This window comes from Mustela putorius, unplaced genomic scaffold, assembly GCF_011764305.1.
Source record: "Mustela putorius furo isolate JIRA1106 unplaced genomic scaffold, ASM1176430v1.1 tig00003972_pilon_pilon_pilon, whole genome shotgun sequence".
In the NCBI taxonomy this organism is placed as follows: Eukaryota; Metazoa; Chordata; class Mammalia; order Carnivora; family Mustelidae; genus Mustela; species Mustela putorius.
This window is the reverse complement of record NW_025422115.1, coordinates 23,438,323-23,455,624: the sequence shown is the minus strand read 5'-3', so window position 1 is coordinate 23,455,624 and position 17,302 is coordinate 23,438,323. Positions and strand designations below refer to the sequence as shown.

Here is a 17,302-nt window from a genome sequence, read left to right as displayed (position 1 = left end):
TGGCCATCTCAATTGCCTAAGCATTACTTATGTAATATAATTTCAAAGTCCTTTCAACATCCTTAAATTTTTTTTTTTTACAAAGACTTACAATGTAATATTCCTCCTATCATGCCAGGTTAAAACTTAATACTTCTAGAAGTGATTTAATTTCCTCCCATAAAATAATCAATTATGGTTTTAATCTTTTAATTTCCTTAAAAGCAGAATTCCTTCAATGACTTAATAGTATTGTTACTATAACTATTAAAAACTATTATAATATAAAATAATCAATTATGGTTTTAATCTTTTAATCTCCTTAAAAGCAGAATTCCTTCAGTGACTTAATAGTATTGTTACTATAACTATTAACTGATAGTTAATCACAGTTTGTTTTGTGGAAATTAGAACAAATGATTTGTGAAGTCAATGCACTGACAACGCCCATAGTGAAGAACTGTCGTGATTCGGTTTGTGATTGTTATGAGCAGGGAGGCAGCAGAAATGGTTTTTTCTAAGACCTCAGGCTCTTAAATATATGTACTTTCTCTTCAAATTTATAGAACAAATGTGCATTTATATACACAAGCTTGCATATCACCCATGAGATTTACAAGCTGCTTCCTAATTTTGCTCCTCCAGCTGGGATGAGAGGCACTGGTGACACCCGTCAGAGCCTTCCTCCGTGTGGGCTTCTTCTGAGTGAACACGCCCGGTTCCAACTTCAGTTGGCTCTCTCGACCTCTGTGATACTGGCTAAGAACGTGAACTATGGAAATACAACTTAGAGGAATAGTTTATAATTAATAAAAATACCATAGAGAAGTTAGATACTGTGGCTAAAAGTTTTTGGTTACAATGAAACCGTCTTCTGGTTTTATGATGTCTTAGAACCCTTAAGCCTGAACTAAACCAAACCCTCTGCTGGGTCTCCTGTGCCTTATTTCCATCTTGAGTTTTACTTAACCACTAATTATGGAACTTTGCTTGGGCAAAACACCTGAACACACATCCCATCTGCCAAGTCACCTCTCCGCAGAGGCCCATCTTCCAAGCAGTAGTGATCCTTTCCTTCTTGGTTGCCGGCACGGTTTCCAACAGAAGCACCTTTTCCGTTCTTTGTTTCATAGTAAGTCCATGCATATTTCCATGTTGAGGAGATTGAAATCTCACTTTTACATAATTTGGACTCCCGCTTAATATTTTAAACTGAATAGAAGAAAATAGGAAGCTGCTTAAATAGTGTAGAATAGGAAAAAAACTTGAAGTTTTCTGGAGGTTGGCCACAAATATGGGTTATGAATAGAGTATAGGTATATATTACGCATATAATATAGAAACATACACACACGTGCTTGTAAAATTAAAGAACTGACTTCTAGTTAGAAAAGCTTTAGAGCATCTCATTTCATAGACAAATTGAGGCTCAGAGAAGTGAAGCAGTTCGAAGGCGGCACAGCACAGAGAGGCAGAGCTGGGATTTCCGTACCCCACCGGGGATTTCTTTCAAAGAGTTCAGCTAACTGACACCCCGTTTGCCAGCATCCAGGACAGACCGGACAAAGCGCTGCCACATGGGGGGGGCAGTTTCTAGGGGCATCTGACCCACTTGGCATTAAAGACGATGAGCAAGGAAGGTCACAGCAAGCCATGAGGTAGGGTGTGCAGTGACGTCAGAGGACCTGCACCTGCCCCCAGGGCTGCCCCTGCCCCGCCAGCAGCTGCCGTCTACAGGAGGCGGAGAATGTGTTGGTGACGGTCATCTCCTTTAGAAGATACAGCAGTATTTCGAGAGAGCGATGGTCTTCCTGGAGAGAATGTATCTTGGTGAACAGCGCAGGGCTGGGGTTTAAGCAACAGGGTTTGCAAGCTTCTGACATTAGGCTCCGAGCGCCCGGGCTTCCTGCCTCACCATGTACCCGGCGGGCGGGCTCCCCTGTGAGGACACGTATTCAAAAGCCAAGTAAAAATACCTTCTGGGAACATTATTTTTTTTTTAATTTTCCCTCTTTGTGCCAACATTACGTTTTACCTTTGTGCTAGGGTGAATGTTCTCTTTATAACGTCCGCTCCCTCTAAACCTTTGTCTCCTGTAACAGAGTTTTTCCATAATGTCTGCATACGTGAATCTAAAAATACTCAAAGACGGCCCAATTTCCATCATGGTAGAATTTTCCACCAAGTTGTTGCTTACCTCTGGGATCATTATTCAAAGATGATCTGATTTTCAAGCACAAACCACATGTACTAACAGAATTTACAAAACAAAGCACACAAAAAGTTGAAATTCTCTTTTATGTGTTTGGATCTGACGGCTCGACAGTAATAAAACCCACCCGACTTAGTTCACAGACCCCCACTCTCCTCCCGACTCTTATGAAAACATAAAACCCGGGTTAGTTTCCTGCAATAAGTAGTCATTTAATTAAAGAACAAAATTAACAGGAATCAAAATGTTGCAGCTGGATTTTTTTGTTAGACATTATATAAAAAAAAAAAAAAAAAGAAAAGTATAATACAGTCAATAATTTTGTGGAACATGAACTTAAAGAGTTCTCAAATTAACTTAGTGACCGGAATAAAAACGTCTTTTACACACAATCCTGCGCGCGGCCGTGTGGCCCGTCCCCGTCCGAGGCCCGGGGTGGGGGCGCCGGCACATGCGCGTCCCCAGCCTCCGTGTTGCTGCAGAACTGAAAAACCGGGTTCAAAGGCAAATGACAGTTTTCTTCTGGGAGAGCGACTCGGGGTCTCCCCCGGGCCCGGCAGCCCCCACTCCGCGGACACCAGAGCGCGAAGGGCGTCCTCTGGGTTCCCCTCCTGCAGGTGAGCACAGCCCCGACTTCACCTGCCTCAGTGGTCCTGCCCCTCTCGCTGACGCGGCAGGGAGTCGAGAGCCGAGCTTCAGGAAAGTTCCCTGATGAATGTTCAGTGTTGGTATCAAAAATTAAACACAAATTCTTCTCAGAAGAAAATCTCTACGGCCTGTGGAATCTAGGAAGTACAAAAAGGCAAACAGCGTAAGGTCACACATTGGAAGTTGAAATGGCCCAAACCTCCCACTAACAAGCGCGTGGCCGTTAAAAGCAGCTCGGAGCCCACCCGGGACACGAGGATGGGCCCGCTTCGCTTCCGGTGCTGGAGGACCTCCGAGCACCCCAGACCCCCGGGCCTGCGCCGGACTCCAGAAAGAATGATTTGCTGAATTCTGCCTAAAACTCAGTCTGAAGGCTGTTGGCTAAGCTCCTGAAGTGTGTGACGCCAAGGTTGGCTACAATCAGAAGTAATAATCAACTGAGCAAAATTCTGGAAATCAGGGTTATGGTTTGGTTTTGGTTTTGTACGTCAGTAACGTGTTTGTGGTAACGTGATACGTTTCACAAAGTCTCAGGTGACTAAACTATTGTGCTTTTCAAAACGGAGACTAAGTGCTAAAATGTGGTATAAAAATCCCATTTCCTGATGTCCAAGTTTGCAGCCAACTCTTAGAATTCCTTGATCTAGGAAAGGCATTAGGGACTTAGGAGAGAAGTCGTGTATCCTCAGTCAAGCACGTTTAATAACGTGTAATGGGAAAACATACTCGGTATTTTGACATTAACACACGCGATGCTACGTAACAATTCCACCCTTTTTCTTTAACATGGTAAACATTAAAAACAGCTTTGCATATTTTACTGGACAATGTCGATTTCTTCAACGTTTTTGAGTGTTTTGGAAAATCCAAACTAAGATGACACGTTCTTGCTCAAATGTACGCCGGCCATGGGGGGAACCTGAACAAATTTTAAGCCGTTCGTTGGGAGTCATTTTCGCCTGCTCTTGCAACCTCCTCCCCCACCTTAATTCATTTTCCCCGAAACTGTCCTGGGGACAGTTGGAACCCCTCACAGCCGGCTCTGCCCCGCAGCCACACTGACCTACACAGTGAGTGACTCAACAGCAGCCACGGTGGCCACTTGGGGACACACCAGAAAAGGAAAGGCGTCGCTATTTTAGCTGAAGGCAGTCTCTGCTCTCAGGGCTCCCTTCTTCCGTCTCTGGGGCGGGGCATGAGCCTCTCGAGGCCGCGGGGGATGTGGCAAGGGGACTGCTTCGGGCGGAAGCTTGAGCATCACAAGCACGGTCTCAAGACGGAGGGAACGTGAGACCGTATTGCGTGTCGCGGCAGAGGGAAGAACACACGCACAGCCAGTGAGCACGGGGAGGCCAGTCCTCCCCCTCGGTCCCCCTCTGCAGACCCGCGGCCCCTGTGGGGCAGCACGTCCAGAGCCCGCATTGACCGTGACACAGACAGCCCGGTGCTGGAGGACGGCCGACATGCCCCACCAGGACAGCGGCTCCCTGGCACGGGGGCCCCTTTACCTAATGCACCACTGCTGTCTCCACACCTGGCATGACACCGGGCACGCCGTAGGGACCCAAATATTGGAGGGTTTGGGGAAGGATCGATATTGTATTAATGATGCGACTGTAAAGGCAGGGAAACAGGCACCAGTAAGTTGAAGGGACCTGGTGGCCTCCGGTTGGCACAGACGGGCCGGGTTTGGTCACCAGAGGTCCAGACACGACGGGAGGGATGGTCGGCCTACAGGTACGTCCTGTTCCCTGCTTTGAGGCCAATTCTCTGGCGCGCACACGAGCTCCTTACACGGCAGACCCAGGAGCGCCGCCCTGCACTGCCCTGCACGCCCCGAAGCCGCATGTCTCCTCCAGCTCTCCGCAGAGCTCCTGGCCCCGGGGCGCCCAGGTGCGCAGGGCTCTGCCCCTCTCTGCGGCTTTGAGGCAGCCGGGACAGGCACCAGCAGTGGCGCCGCGCAGAAGCCCACCTTGTCAAGTGCTTGCTGGACGCGTGCACCTCCATTTCGTTGCTCTTGTACTCGTTCAGCTCCTTACGGATGGCCGCCTGTGGGTCAGAGACGGGCGTTACGAAAGGCACAGAGGACGCCAGCAGCCTGGGGGATGGACAGTAGTTCCTACTGTCCCCCGAGTTCTGGTGTTCTGGAAGATACTTCCAGAGAAGCAGAATCATCGTTGGGCTGAGCACTCCGCCTCTGACGCCTGGTTGCCGTTGTCCCCAGCCAGGCCCTGGCCAGCGCATGGCCACGTCCCAGAGAGGCCGGGGACGCCCCCCAGCTGCCTTGGCACATGGCCGCCACGCTGAGCCAGGTGGAGCCACCTGCTGGCATCCAAAGAGCCAGATCATGTGGGGAGTCAGGCTTGGAGTGAACTCGCCCGGAACTGTGCGAGATCATTAGGAAGCTGTTCCAGCCTTGGGCACGCGGTGCCGCTGGGTCACGGGACAGTGTCATCGTCACGTGTGGGTGAGGTGAGCACCACAGCGTGTCGGGCCTGTCCCCGGCCTCGTCCAGCCTCCCTGGCCCCCTGGGACCCTGCGCCCCCAAGGGTGAGCCCCTCGGGGACCAGCTGAGAGCTGGGGAGAGGCTGGGAGTCGTGTGCCCCGGGACAGGACGCTGCCCTCCGAGCCCTTGCAGGCCGGCCGCCCGCAGCGCCTCCACGGGGGAAATGACCACCCACCTCCCACGGGATTTTCTGGGGCTCGAGGGACGTGTGCTGGTGGACAGGTCGGATTCGGGGTCCGGACCCGGCACAGCAAGGCTGGGGGAGACTTGGGACTCACTCGGTCCCTCCGCTTTCCCCACGGCCTCTGGGATCTGCTGCTTCCCTGCTCCCTTCCTGTGCTTTCCGCCGGAGGCCCCTGGAGACACCTCACCCCAGAGCGGTGGGGATGGAGCCAGAGCCGCCTCCGTCTACACTGCCCACGCCTTCCTGCGGGCCTCGGTCTCTCCGCCCCGTGTCGCTGTAGTGGACTCTGCCGAAACCTCCGTCCCCCACCTCTTTCCCGCCAGCTTCCAGTTTCTCAGCTCCCACACTCTCGACCCTGGGGACCCGGTCACCCTGGGTGGGGCCGTCCTGTGCTTCACGGGGAGCTCAGGGGCATCCCTGGGCTCCAGCCACTGCCCCCCATTTCTGACACCAAAAATGTCTTCAGACATTGATTGCCAAGGACCAAACTATCGCCTAGCAGCAGACACAGCCACGCCCCGGATCACCTCTGTGAAGCCGACCCCTGGGGCACAGCACAGCCACCATTTCCACAGCGGGTGGCACCCCTCCCCTCCCCGCCCCGGCCCAGGAACAGACAGACCTGCCGGCCTGCCTGTCGCGGACTGCCCTCCTTGGGGGCTGCCGTCCCCCCCACCCCACCCAGCATGGACAGCGGCCCCGGACCTTGTCGGCCGCGGACAGGCGCGTCCAGGGCTTGTCGGCCCGCCGGTCGTAGTCCTGAGCTTTTGCCACTTCCACATAGTCGCTGAACCGGATCAGAATCTTCCTGTCCCGCAGCTCGTCCACCGTGGGTCTCTGATTCAGCTGAAATCAGAGAAGGCCCGTGAGCCGCCCGCAGCCATGCCCGTGCTCTCGAGCCCTCGGACAGACAGCACGTGTCTGCAGGGACACGGGAAAGTCAGAAACTGGGACATTCAACCCTCACGCCTGCGAGGGCCAGCGGGAAGGCCTGGACTGCGGCCCCGACGGTGACCCCGCGGCTCTGCCAGCGCAGCCCCGGCTCGCGGGAGGCTTGCTGAGGACCGTCAGGTCGCCGCAGCTCACGGCAGCCCCGGCGCGCTGGACCCTCCGGGCGAGCTTCAAGAAAAGGTCTGGAGGGCGCAGAGGCGGCCACGAGCGGTACCCCCGAGGCAAGCTCAGGGAAGACCCACCTCCCACGGGGGGGGGGCGGGGGGAGACGGGCGAGGCGTAGACACTGAGTTTAGACATGGCTGGGGCTCGGGAAGGGACCAGGCTGTGGGGCTGCCACCTCGGGCTGGCCAGACCCACCTCCACCCGGCAAGTCCCACACCCAACCCTCGAGGCTAGTCAAAGGGTTCTGCAACCAGGATCTTCCAGACAAGCCGGAGGAACCAAGAAGCCCGGAAGGTCACCGCATGCGGACACCCAGGGAGGCTCTTCCCAGGCTCTGTGTGAAGATCTCCCGTAAACGAAGGTGATGCCCTGTCACTGTCCGGCTCCCCAGAGATCCGCAGAAATGTCATCGGACCTGCCTGTCCCCCGGGCACAGAGGGCCACGCTGGGATGGGCCGGGGTGCTGCCCTCCCAGCATCTGGGGAGTGAATTCGCTGCCGTCCAGGAAGACGTCCCTGAGCCACACGGAGAGGTCCTGCGTCACCTCCCCCCAACCCCACTATCAGTGCACCTGTCACCTGTCCCTCAGGATCCAGGGATAAGACACTCAAATCACTGTACCTTTCTTGTCAATCTTTGCTTGATTTCTCTTCTTTCTTCCTGCTCTGTCTGATCATTCCTCTCTGTGAAAGGTTAAAACAGAAGGAAAAAAAAGAAAGAAAAACGGGCTGAGACTCTCCTTTGGTAAAGAAGTCAGCTCGCGGCCCCTGCGATTCTGGTGGCTGAGGAGGGTCATCGGGACTCCGGGTGTCACGGCTGGTCCCCCTGCACTTGGCTAGCCACGTTCAGACCGTGGTCTCACCGCCCCACAGGGACACCGGCCCCGGGGGACGCTCTGCCCGCCTTGCAGTCCTTCTCCTCGACTTTCTCCACGTCCAGGCTCAGCACTCACACTCGGCTGCGCACATTTACTTGCAGGAGAAGCAGGAAGCGGCCCTGCCTCTGCCCTGCGCTGCAACCAGACACCCGCCCTGCGTGCATTTACGCCCCGGAGCACAGAGGGCACCCACACGCATTCCAGGAGCGTAACTGTGCACACACGTGACTACTAATACCTGTCGCATGTGACCCTCCGGTAGGGACCGTAACAGAGCTGTCACTGCCGTAGTCCCTTCCGCTTTACAGGAATACACACACTTCCAGCCAACCAGCACGCACAAGGCACACCCCTCCCCGGCTCCGGGCACCATAAGCTTGCCTGGAATTTACATTTTCAGGGGAATGTCTCACACCCAAAGATACCAGGCAGCCGGCTGACTCCCACGGCGGGAGCGAGCGCAGCGACACAGCCCAGCCTTCGAGGGCGGCCTCCGAGGCGCGCGGCCCGGGCTGCGCGGCGGACTGGGACTATTAACATGCAAGCTGCGCTCTTACCTACACGCGGCGGCTAAAAATAGAGCAGAAGTCAGAGCCGGGCGTAAAATGCAGGCTTTGCCCTGGGACTCAGGATAATGGATGTCCTATTTCTGGCGCTCTCTGTTGCTAAATAAAGCCTCGGGTCCCGGGGGGGTAGGAAGCTCCATTCCTGGGAAGGGAGGCTCACGGGCCAGCGCTCGCTCCTCGAAACAGGGCTGGTTCAGGGAAGGGGAGCCCTGCTGCTTGCGCTTGACCTCGCCTGCCCTCGCCTGCCTTGCGTGGTGGGTTGACGACATCCCACACACGTGTGCACTTCGGGGCTTGGGGGTTCGACAGATCGTGCTCATCTCACGTCTGAGAGTTTTAGGAAAGGAAATGAAGCCCTTTTATGTTCTTGGTTCCTAATCCAAGGGACACACCAGGAGAAAGCACATGGAGAAAGAAGCTCTCTCGTCAGGAGGCTGATGACGATTAAGAAAAAAATGTGGAAGTGCCGATCTAAGGCCAGCCCTGGGGGGTTTCTGTGATGCCACGATACTAATTCTTCAGATTTCTTAAAAAATCGGCCACAGACAAAGGCCAAGTGTAGCCTCTCTGTGAAAAAGGTAAAACAAAACTAGATCTTGGGACGCCTGGGTGGCTCAGTTGGTTGGACGACTGCCTTCGGCTTGGGTCATGATCCTGGAGTCCCGGGATCGAGTCCCGCATCGGACTCCCAGCTCCATGGGGAGTCTGCTTCTCTCTCTGACCTTTTCCTCATTCATGCTCTCTCTCACTGTCTCTCTCTCAAGTAAATAAATAAAATCTTTAAAAAAAAAAAAAACTAGATCTTTATCTTTAATCACCAACGTCATTACCAAGGTCACGTGAGTGACACAGGTGCTTTGGAGAGTGGATGTTTGAAGGTGGCCGGCAGGGACTGGGTCCCTGCCACCCCCAAGAAACCCTTCCTCAAGCCTGAACCCACTGGTTCCCTCTGAGCAACACCTAGTGATAGCTTTGGGGACATTCACGTCCCCGACCCAGAAAGCCCTGTGCCTTCTACAAACCAAGGCATCCATGACCACAGCCACCACACCGAGATGTTCTAGAAACCGAGCCAGCGGCTGGGAAGCCACACTCGTCCTCTGTAAATCGTCAGAGATGCACTGTTGCTTCTGATGCAGGGGTCCAAATGGCCCGTGGAACCAGCCACTTGGGCTCCATCTCTTTGCCAAGAGTCCTGTTACCAAGCCGTACGACTGACTCCTTCAGTTGTCTTCCTGACCAGGAAAATGGGAACGTTGGTGTGAAACCTCATGACTCTGTTGTGACGATTCAACACGGGCACGTAAGCAAGCCCTGAGTCGGCACAGCTCGGGCCGAAGGTCGGCACGGCGGGTCTGGGGTCATCACCTGTAAGGGGCCTTGTCACGACACCCAAACCGAGTCCTCCAGGTCTGATCGGTTACTCGTGAGCCCCCACGTGCAGGGGCAGACACGCCGAGGCAGCATTCCAGGGGGGACTACAGGCAGGAAGGGCCCTGGAGCAGGAGGGCCTGCAGCCCGGCGCGGGGGGCGGTGGTGATACCGCTCCACACCGGACCACACGTGCTTACTCTAGTCTCAGCTCCACGGAACCAAACAGGATAACCCCCACCAGGAGCCAGCAGGGAAGTTCGCAGACACCCCACCCGGGACACCCGGGACGCTCCTGAGCTACAGACACACCGGATGGTTTGTGGGCGGAGAAGGGGTGGCCGCGGCTGCCGGGGAGGAAGCCCACTGCTCCTTCCGTGCACCGAAGGGGAGTGCGGCCGGCCTGGTTCCCGCTCAGCAGCCAGGCTCGCCATCAGCGGCGCCTCTCTGGAGGCCCTGGCGCTCATCTGCCAAGACTAATAGACTTGGGGGTGCTTCTTGGCACAAGGACCTGGCACCCCCAGGAGCGGGGCCGAGACGGATGGGAGCCACTGCCGCTCCAGCCTGTCCACTGACCCCTGGGCTGCTCTTTCCAGGGCCTCTGGGACGAGGTCGCTTTATGAGTGAGCGGCAGCATTTTCCAACCTTCTCGTACATGGTCACTGAGAGAGCCCGACTCCCCCTGTCCCCACCCATCCACCGGAGGAAGCAGGAGGAACCCAGGACAAGCTTCTCTTTAAACCCGCAGACATGGCCAGAAGAGGGGGGGCCGCATCTTAAGTCTGACGATAAAACCCTGGAATCCCGTCACTTAGGTGAGCTGTGTCCCGCCGCCCCTGACGGAGGGGCCCGCTCAGGCCGGAGAGGGTGTAGGGGGGAAACAGGGGACCGGGACCAGCCGGGACTCCGCACCCAGACCAGTAGGCTCTGCCGCCCATTGGCTTTCAGGCGTCCGCTCTGGCGCTGCCCTAACTTTGGGGAGAGCTCACAGCTCTCAGAATAAAATGCCAAATTCAGTAGCTTTCATCACAAAAAGAGGAAAAAGAGCAACAATAGTTGAAAAACCCAGGCCCTTCAAGAACACCATTTGCAGAAAACGTTTTGAAAACTAAACTCTGCCGGCCAGAGACAGAACTCTCCGAGAACCACTGCTGAAGGGGTTTTACCCCCAAACCGTCCAGGATGGTCACGAGGCAGAACGGCATCCTCTGTACTGGGGGGGCTATCCGTGGGCACGGTGACCACACACCTGCCAGGGAACCCTGGGGCCACGTGGAGCCAGGACCGACTGGTCCTGGAATGGCAGAGACGGGAGCCCGGGGCAGTTTCCCAGGGTTTCCCGGTCCCTCAGCCGCTCCGCTGCCGCTCAGGGCCATGTGCTCCTGCCCTCGGGTTTCTGATGCCGTCTGTCCCCGCACCCATCAGGACTCCCTCCCAGACCCCTAGAAAAACCTGCTCCAAACCCCAGAAAGCAAAGAGGATGCTGAGCCATTTCCCCTAGATCTACAGGGCTAACTAAATAACCTTGAAAACAGGGATATCTTTAATTACGCCAGGAGGAGAGCTTTTCTCTCTCTCTCGATTTTAAAAGGGCAGATGTCTGAATGCATCAACTTTCCTTTAGGGCTTGCTTCTGTAGCTGGACTTCCCAGGCAGGGGAGCGTCCAGCCTGCAGAGGGGGCCAGCAGGGGGAGAGCCCGGCCCCACCCCCGCACCTGGGGCAGGAGCCAGGGGTCCCTGGCTACTCACGTTTCAAGATGTTTCTTCTCTCCAGCTCCTCCACGGCCGGTCTCTGGCTTAGCCGTCTGCGGAAAAACACCAGAATTACATTTTGCACCATCGTGGCCGCCTGCAGAGTCCACCTGGGCTCAGCCGAGGACAGAGTCCCCCGAAGCTGGAGGAGGGGTGGGGACCTCTGGGGGCAGCCTCTTGCTGCTCAATCCAGGAGGATCCTGCCCAGGAGGGAGGTCGCCTTCTGTCACGGAGCTCCTGGGGTGGACCCCCTGCCCCCTCGCGGTGTGCGGCTCATTTTCAGCCCGGCCGATCGCAGCCCCACGGCGGGATGCCCCCCAGGTGGGAGGAAACCCCTCCTGCCCAGGCCAACCATGGGCGGCCACGGCCACTGCTGCCTCCTGCAGCGGCACCTGTCCCACTCCGGTCCTCAGCAGCCTGGCCGGCAGCCCTGGGCTCGGGGAGTGACAGCAAGCACCGCCCCTCGCCTCTCATCCACGCCTCCCGGCCCAGCAGAGCAGAGCGGCAGCCGCGGAGGGAGGGGCGCCCCCGCCCGCCACCCCTCTCCCTCCTCCCCTCCAGCCCCAGCCTGCCCCCACCCCACCCGCGCCCTCCGGGGCAGAGAACGAGCCTTTCCAGCAGCTTCGAGTTGAAAGAGTCAGAGGATCCGGCCAAAAACAAATACATAAAATAAAGAAAAGGCTTGTCAGGAGAAAGAGGCATAATTAGCCACAATTAGTGCCAAGAGCCAATTATTTCTGTAACTCCGACACTGTTGTCCTTGGGTCACAGCCAGGAGCCGTCCCACTTCCGGACCGTTAGCCTCGGGAGACAACAGGGCCGAGCCTGGGAACGCCCCGACTCTGGGGCCACCGCATTTGCCCCAAAGAGGATGCAGCCTCCAAACCTGCTCGTCTCTTCGGAACCCCTGTCCCAGCACAAAGCCGAGGGCGTCCCCGGGCTCTGCGGCTCCTCCGCCACCGAGCGCGCGGCGCCTGGCGGCTTTGTGTGCAGCGGGTCCGTGGGCGGCCGCTTTGACAGCGCGTCTGCAGGTCTGCGGGGACGCGAGCCGCCCCCCGCGAGGCCTGGCTGGGACCCCGGGGTGCAGGCTCCCGACTGGCCCCGGGAGTGGGACGCACAAGATCTGGCTCCCTCACCGCCACTGGCACCGAGAGGTCCCTGATTTCCCAATGCCACTCGCTCGCTCCCTCAGCAAAGGACCAGGGAGGCTGGCTCTGTGCCAGGCGGTCCCACGCCCCCGGACGCGGCGCTCGACCAGCCTCCTCCGCCAGGGAAAGCCCACAGTCTGAGGAGGAAGGCTGACGAGCAGTACGAAAGGGACAAGACATTCCAGGATGTTATGCTGCGGAGGACACAGGACAGGGCGTGTGACCAACGAGCGACCAGGCACCGTGGGGGCGGAGGGGTTCGCGTGGACCCCTTTCCTCCGAGACCACATGAAGAGGCAGCCACGGAAGACCACAACTCTCTAGCCGAAGCGTCTGTCCCCTAACTGCTCAAGACGGGAGAGGGTGCAGGGTGCTGGAGGGGTGGAGAGGGGAGGAGGGATCTCGGCAGGCTTCATGGAAGAAGCGACTCTGGGCCGTTGTGGAGCATCCGTAGGGAGACAGAGCCTGGGGACTAGTAACTGCTCAGCCAGCTCGCCTGAAGCGACACCTGGGGACTGAGGCCACAGATTTCCTCAAACCTGAAAAGCCCCCAAATGCCCACTAGCAAGGCCTCCCCAGCCCGGGCCTCCTCTTGCTGAAGGCCTGTCTTCTCTTCCGAAATGGGACCCATCACAGACTTTCCCAGAAGCGTGAGCACGGAATGAGGTAATGCGCTGAGAGTCTGAGAGTGCTAGCTTGGCACACAGTAGTCTCTCAAAAATGTCTCCAGAAAACCCAGCCGTGGAGCTGCCAACTGGCCACGGACGGGGTGCCCAGAAAGGCCTGTCACCCAGTTCCTGCGTCTCTCCAAAGTGCCGACGGCTCATCACCAGGATCTACGCCCCTGGCCCGTGTGCCGAAAGCGGGCCGGGTCCTGCCCCGCACTGCGGGGTCCTCCTGGATGCCACCCGGGCAAGGGAACAGCAGGCCCCCAGGCCAGTTCCGACCCAGGCCTCTGGGTGGACACAGACCCATTAGGGACCCCACCACGAGTGATGTGCGGGCGCCGTCCCTCACCTGACCCTCCCCATAGAGGCGGCTGGGGCTAGAGCAGAGGACCTGAACCCCTCCCTGTGTGGTTCTCCCCGGGGAGAGAGGATCTCACTCACCTCCCGAGGGACAGGGGAGGAGGAGGCCCCGAGGGCAGGGCTGCGTGTCCAGAGGTCCAGTCTAGACTCACTCCTACCCAGGAGAGCCACCCAGTACCCAGGATCCCACTTTATGAGATTCTGAACATCTGCCTTGGCTTCAGCCGACCTTCCTTCACGGCGTGTTCTGGGAGCATTGACAACCCGCAGGGCCCTGGGGACACGGTGGTGAGACACTAGAACCAGTCTTGTGCTGGGGCCTGCAGGTTCCCTTGGGGACAGATGCTCACCCTGTCCCCACACAGCACTAGGATGAAGCCTAGGTAGGGCTGACCTGCTCAGGGCCGGCTCCTGGGAAGGTGCCCCTTTGGGCTTTGACCCTAGGATGAGGAGGGATTCTGCAACTGCCCCTTAGTCGGGCTGAGGGGTGTGAGCATCTGTGGGGCAGGACAGCTGGACGGGGCCACAGCCTGGCATCGGGTGAGGGGTCTGTAGCCACCCCAGGAGTCTGAGAAGGCATATGATGGCTTGAAGCAGGCAAGGGTGGGTGGCTTGAGGGGGCACCGAGATTGGATTTGCCTTCGGAAGCCCTGTCTGGGCTCCTTCAGGCTGCTGTCCCAGAAGGGACCGGGCAGAAGTCACCACAAGGAGACACAGGCCTCCCCAGGGCCGGGACCCCGTCAGGAAGCACGGGTGCTCCAGACCCACGAGGGGCCGAGGGCGGGCGGGGGAGGAATCGGCTCAAGAAGACGAACAGGCAAACGCCAGCTCAGTGCCCGTCAGCCTAGCCCGTGAACCACGGCGTGCTGTCCCCTCGAGCAGGGACTCAGCTCTGCTCTCCATGTGGGGGAGGCTTCCGGAAGCGACGACCCCACCCCCTGTCAGAGGTCGATGAGAGAAGACCATGAACGCTCAGAGAACCAAACGTGATCAGGTCTTAGCGCCCAGGTTCACCCCGGGGCCCGGCACAGTGACCCTAGGCAGAGACCCGGCGCAGATGAGAGCGTGGAGACCCCTCCCCACGCTGAGCGTCCCAGCGGCCCCAGGGCGGGGGAGGCTCTTCCTTTGGAGCCTCTGTGGCCAGGACCAGCAGACACAGCCCCAGGGCGGCTGGGCCAGGAGCTGGGGGGCCAGGCCTCAGGGAGGGCATGAGCGTGCTCCAGCCACAGGATTCCCCAGCTCCTCCAGGAGGCTCCTCCCTCCCCCAATTCAGAAACGCGCCCCAGCCCAGCCCCGGGAGTGACGAGTGACGAGTGACGAGTGAGCAGCAGGTGCTGCCAGGGAAGACACGGTCTATTTCTGACTCTTCCCACGGAGAAAGCTGGAGTGTGGCGGCTAATTACAGAGCCGCGGGTGGAGCGGCAGCGGGAAAAGGCGTGCCAGGGTAGAGAGAGGCTGTGCCCATCTCTGGGCCTGGTCCCCACCTGTGCACGCAGGAGAGGCCGGGACGCCAGCGCTGGCCGGGGCAGGGAGCACGCTGACAGGCCTTGGGGGCCCCAACGGGAGGTGAAGGTCTGGAGCACTCAGCCAAGGACAAGGTGGGGGCGTGGTACCCCAGGGGACAGCGCATGCACATGTGGGTGCGTGTCCCATGAGCACCTGTCGCCAGCTTGGGCTCCTGGTCCCACGGGGCCCTCCTGCTCTATACCAAACAGATGCGCCACACCGGACCCTCTGTTGCGAGCCCGGGAAACCCGGGTCGGAGGAGATGAAGGGTGAGGGTGCGTGGCAGTGAGGAACCATGGCCTCGGGCAGCTGGCTGACCAGATGCCCGTGTGGCCGCACGGGAATAGGGGACGCAGTTGCACCGTCCACGAGGCTCCGGCTCTGCACAAGGCGGTCACATGTCTGCTCTGCCCGCACCAGCGCCGAGGGCCACTGCTGAGGGCCACCACACATGCACAGGGGCTGAAGTCGAGGCCCAGCTCTGCCTCCTGTTAACACCCTCCCCGACCTGAGCCTCTGGTCCTCAGCTGTCACCTGCCCCAGGGACCCTAAGGGGTACTGAGGGGTGAGGACACTCGGAGACAAGAAGCTGGAACAAACAGGGGCCACCACCGTTACTGGTGTCTACCGTGCCCATCGGGTGTGCTGAGCCCAGGTCTCCTCCAGCCTCAACCGTGGGGGCTGCGATCTCTAACCTGCTGGCAGCCTCCACGCCCATCGGGATCCCCAGGAAACACTCCTCCCTCAGACACACTCCCTCCCTCCCCCGTCAGACACTCACTCAGCCTCTCCTCCATCACTCATTCATACCTTTCTCCATCAGACACACTCCCTCCCTCCCCCGTCAGACACTCACTCACCCCTCCTCCATCAGACCATTGGTGCCAGGCTCCCACCAGCAGAGGCCCAGGGTGGTGACGGAGGCCCAGCCATCAGCCACCCTCATGGAGGTGACCCAGCTGCACCGTCACACGCACCCACCCTGTCCCACTGCCCAGTGACCGTGGGCTCCAGCAGCTGCCCTGGACCATTGGTGCAGGGACCTCCACAGCTCGCCAGGGTCGGGGCTCCCGACACGTCCAGCCCCCCGGCAGGGCTGGGTGGCTGGTTTGGAGCAGCAGCTGGAAGCCGGAGAGAGGCTGCAGGAGCGTGCTAGCTTCCGTGGGCTCCCCCCCCCTCCGTGGGCACCTGGGCCTCCACATGATGGCCCAGCCTCCGACCTCAGTGGCTCCAGCCCACCTCCGCATGAGGCCTGTTGCCCCAGTCTCACCTGACCACGAAGGCGCCTGCGTGGGAGAAATGCACCTGTGCTGGGTGGGGACATCACCATAGGGCTGTCTGACCTTGGGAAGCATAGCTCGGGCCACAGCTGGCCATGACCCTGACCCTGCCTCCAGGGCACCATGCCATCAGGGCCAGGCCTGCCTACAGCCTGGACCAGCCAAGGGCCTTCTCCAGCATGGGGCCAGCCCCAGGGAGCCCTGCAAGGCCAGGGGGACTGAGGGTGTAGGTGTCCCTCCGCCCCATCCTCCTGGGGTTGGGGACAGCTTGGCCACCAGACCCCATCAATGTTCCACGCTCCAAACACAGCAGGCAGGTGTGTTTTGGGCTCGCCTTGTATTTTAAGAAACAAGAGCATGAAGGGACATTAATTAATTTCACCATCAATCATCAAATATGAAATACCCTATTTCCTGAAATTTCTGGAATATACAGAAAAATTTCCTACTTGGGTGCACTTCCCTGTCCCCCAGGCACAGCGTGGGGCAGAGTGGGCACCCTGGTGGCTGGCAGTCCCCGCGCTCTCCTCCTTCTGGGTCCTCCCCAGGGCTTGGCCAGACCCCGAGACCAGGACCCCAGAGCTGTCCATGGACAAGGGGCTGTGATGTGGGCCTGACCCTGCTCCTCAGCCGGGAGGGAGGCTGGTGGGGGAGGGTTTTATGCACGGGCCCGTCCCCAGTCCCCGGTCCAGGGGGTCCTATGCACGGACCCATCCCAGCCTGCTGCTGCTGAGCGCTGCATACAGGGGCTTGGGGAACAGAGCCCCTCTCTCCAGAGCCACGAAGCCCCAGACTTCCTGAGGTCCGTGAACCCCAACCTTGTGATGTGCTCCTCTGCTCACGACCATCTCGCCACCGCTCATCTGCCAGGGAAACTGAGTCACGGGAGGTGAACTGCAGTCACACCGCCTGGACGGCGCCACCTTCACCGCAATCACCATAGACCTTCTTGGACCTGCAGCTGCTGGGGGCGGGGGGCAGGCTGTCCCGTCCACAGAGGCCAAGGCTCCCCCAGCCCTGCCTGTCCCCGTGGCCCGCTCTCACCCACTGGACTCTCCCAACCCCTCCTGTGCCTCAGACCTTCTCACCCACTGACGAGAACCCCCTGCCAAAACCCACAGAACTCCCA

General features: G+C 58.5%; 1 protein-coding gene across 3 annotated transcripts in view; it reads right to left on the bottom strand.

The window, feature by feature from the left end:
- Positions 1-2,258: 2,258 nt before the first annotated feature.
- The window catches only part of PHACTR3 (phosphatase and actin regulator 3), a 221,463-nt gene continuing 206,419 nt past the window's right edge, over positions 2,259-17,302 (bottom strand). For all 3 annotated transcript variants that reach the window (XM_045070476.1, XM_004759959.3, XM_004759960.3), the window contains exons 9-13: positions 11,209-11,264; positions 7,267-7,328; positions 6,235-6,375; positions 4,812-4,888; positions 2,259-2,976 (exon numbers count right to left, since the gene is read on the bottom strand). In XM_045070476.1, coding sequence (XP_044926411.1) covers positions 2,961-2,976; positions 4,812-4,888; positions 6,235-6,375; positions 7,267-7,328; positions 11,209-11,264 — 352 coding nt within the window. In that variant the 3' untranslated portion in view covers positions 2,259-2,960. The remainder of the gene's footprint in view (positions 2,977-4,811; positions 4,889-6,234; positions 6,376-7,266; positions 7,329-11,208; positions 11,265-17,302) is intronic.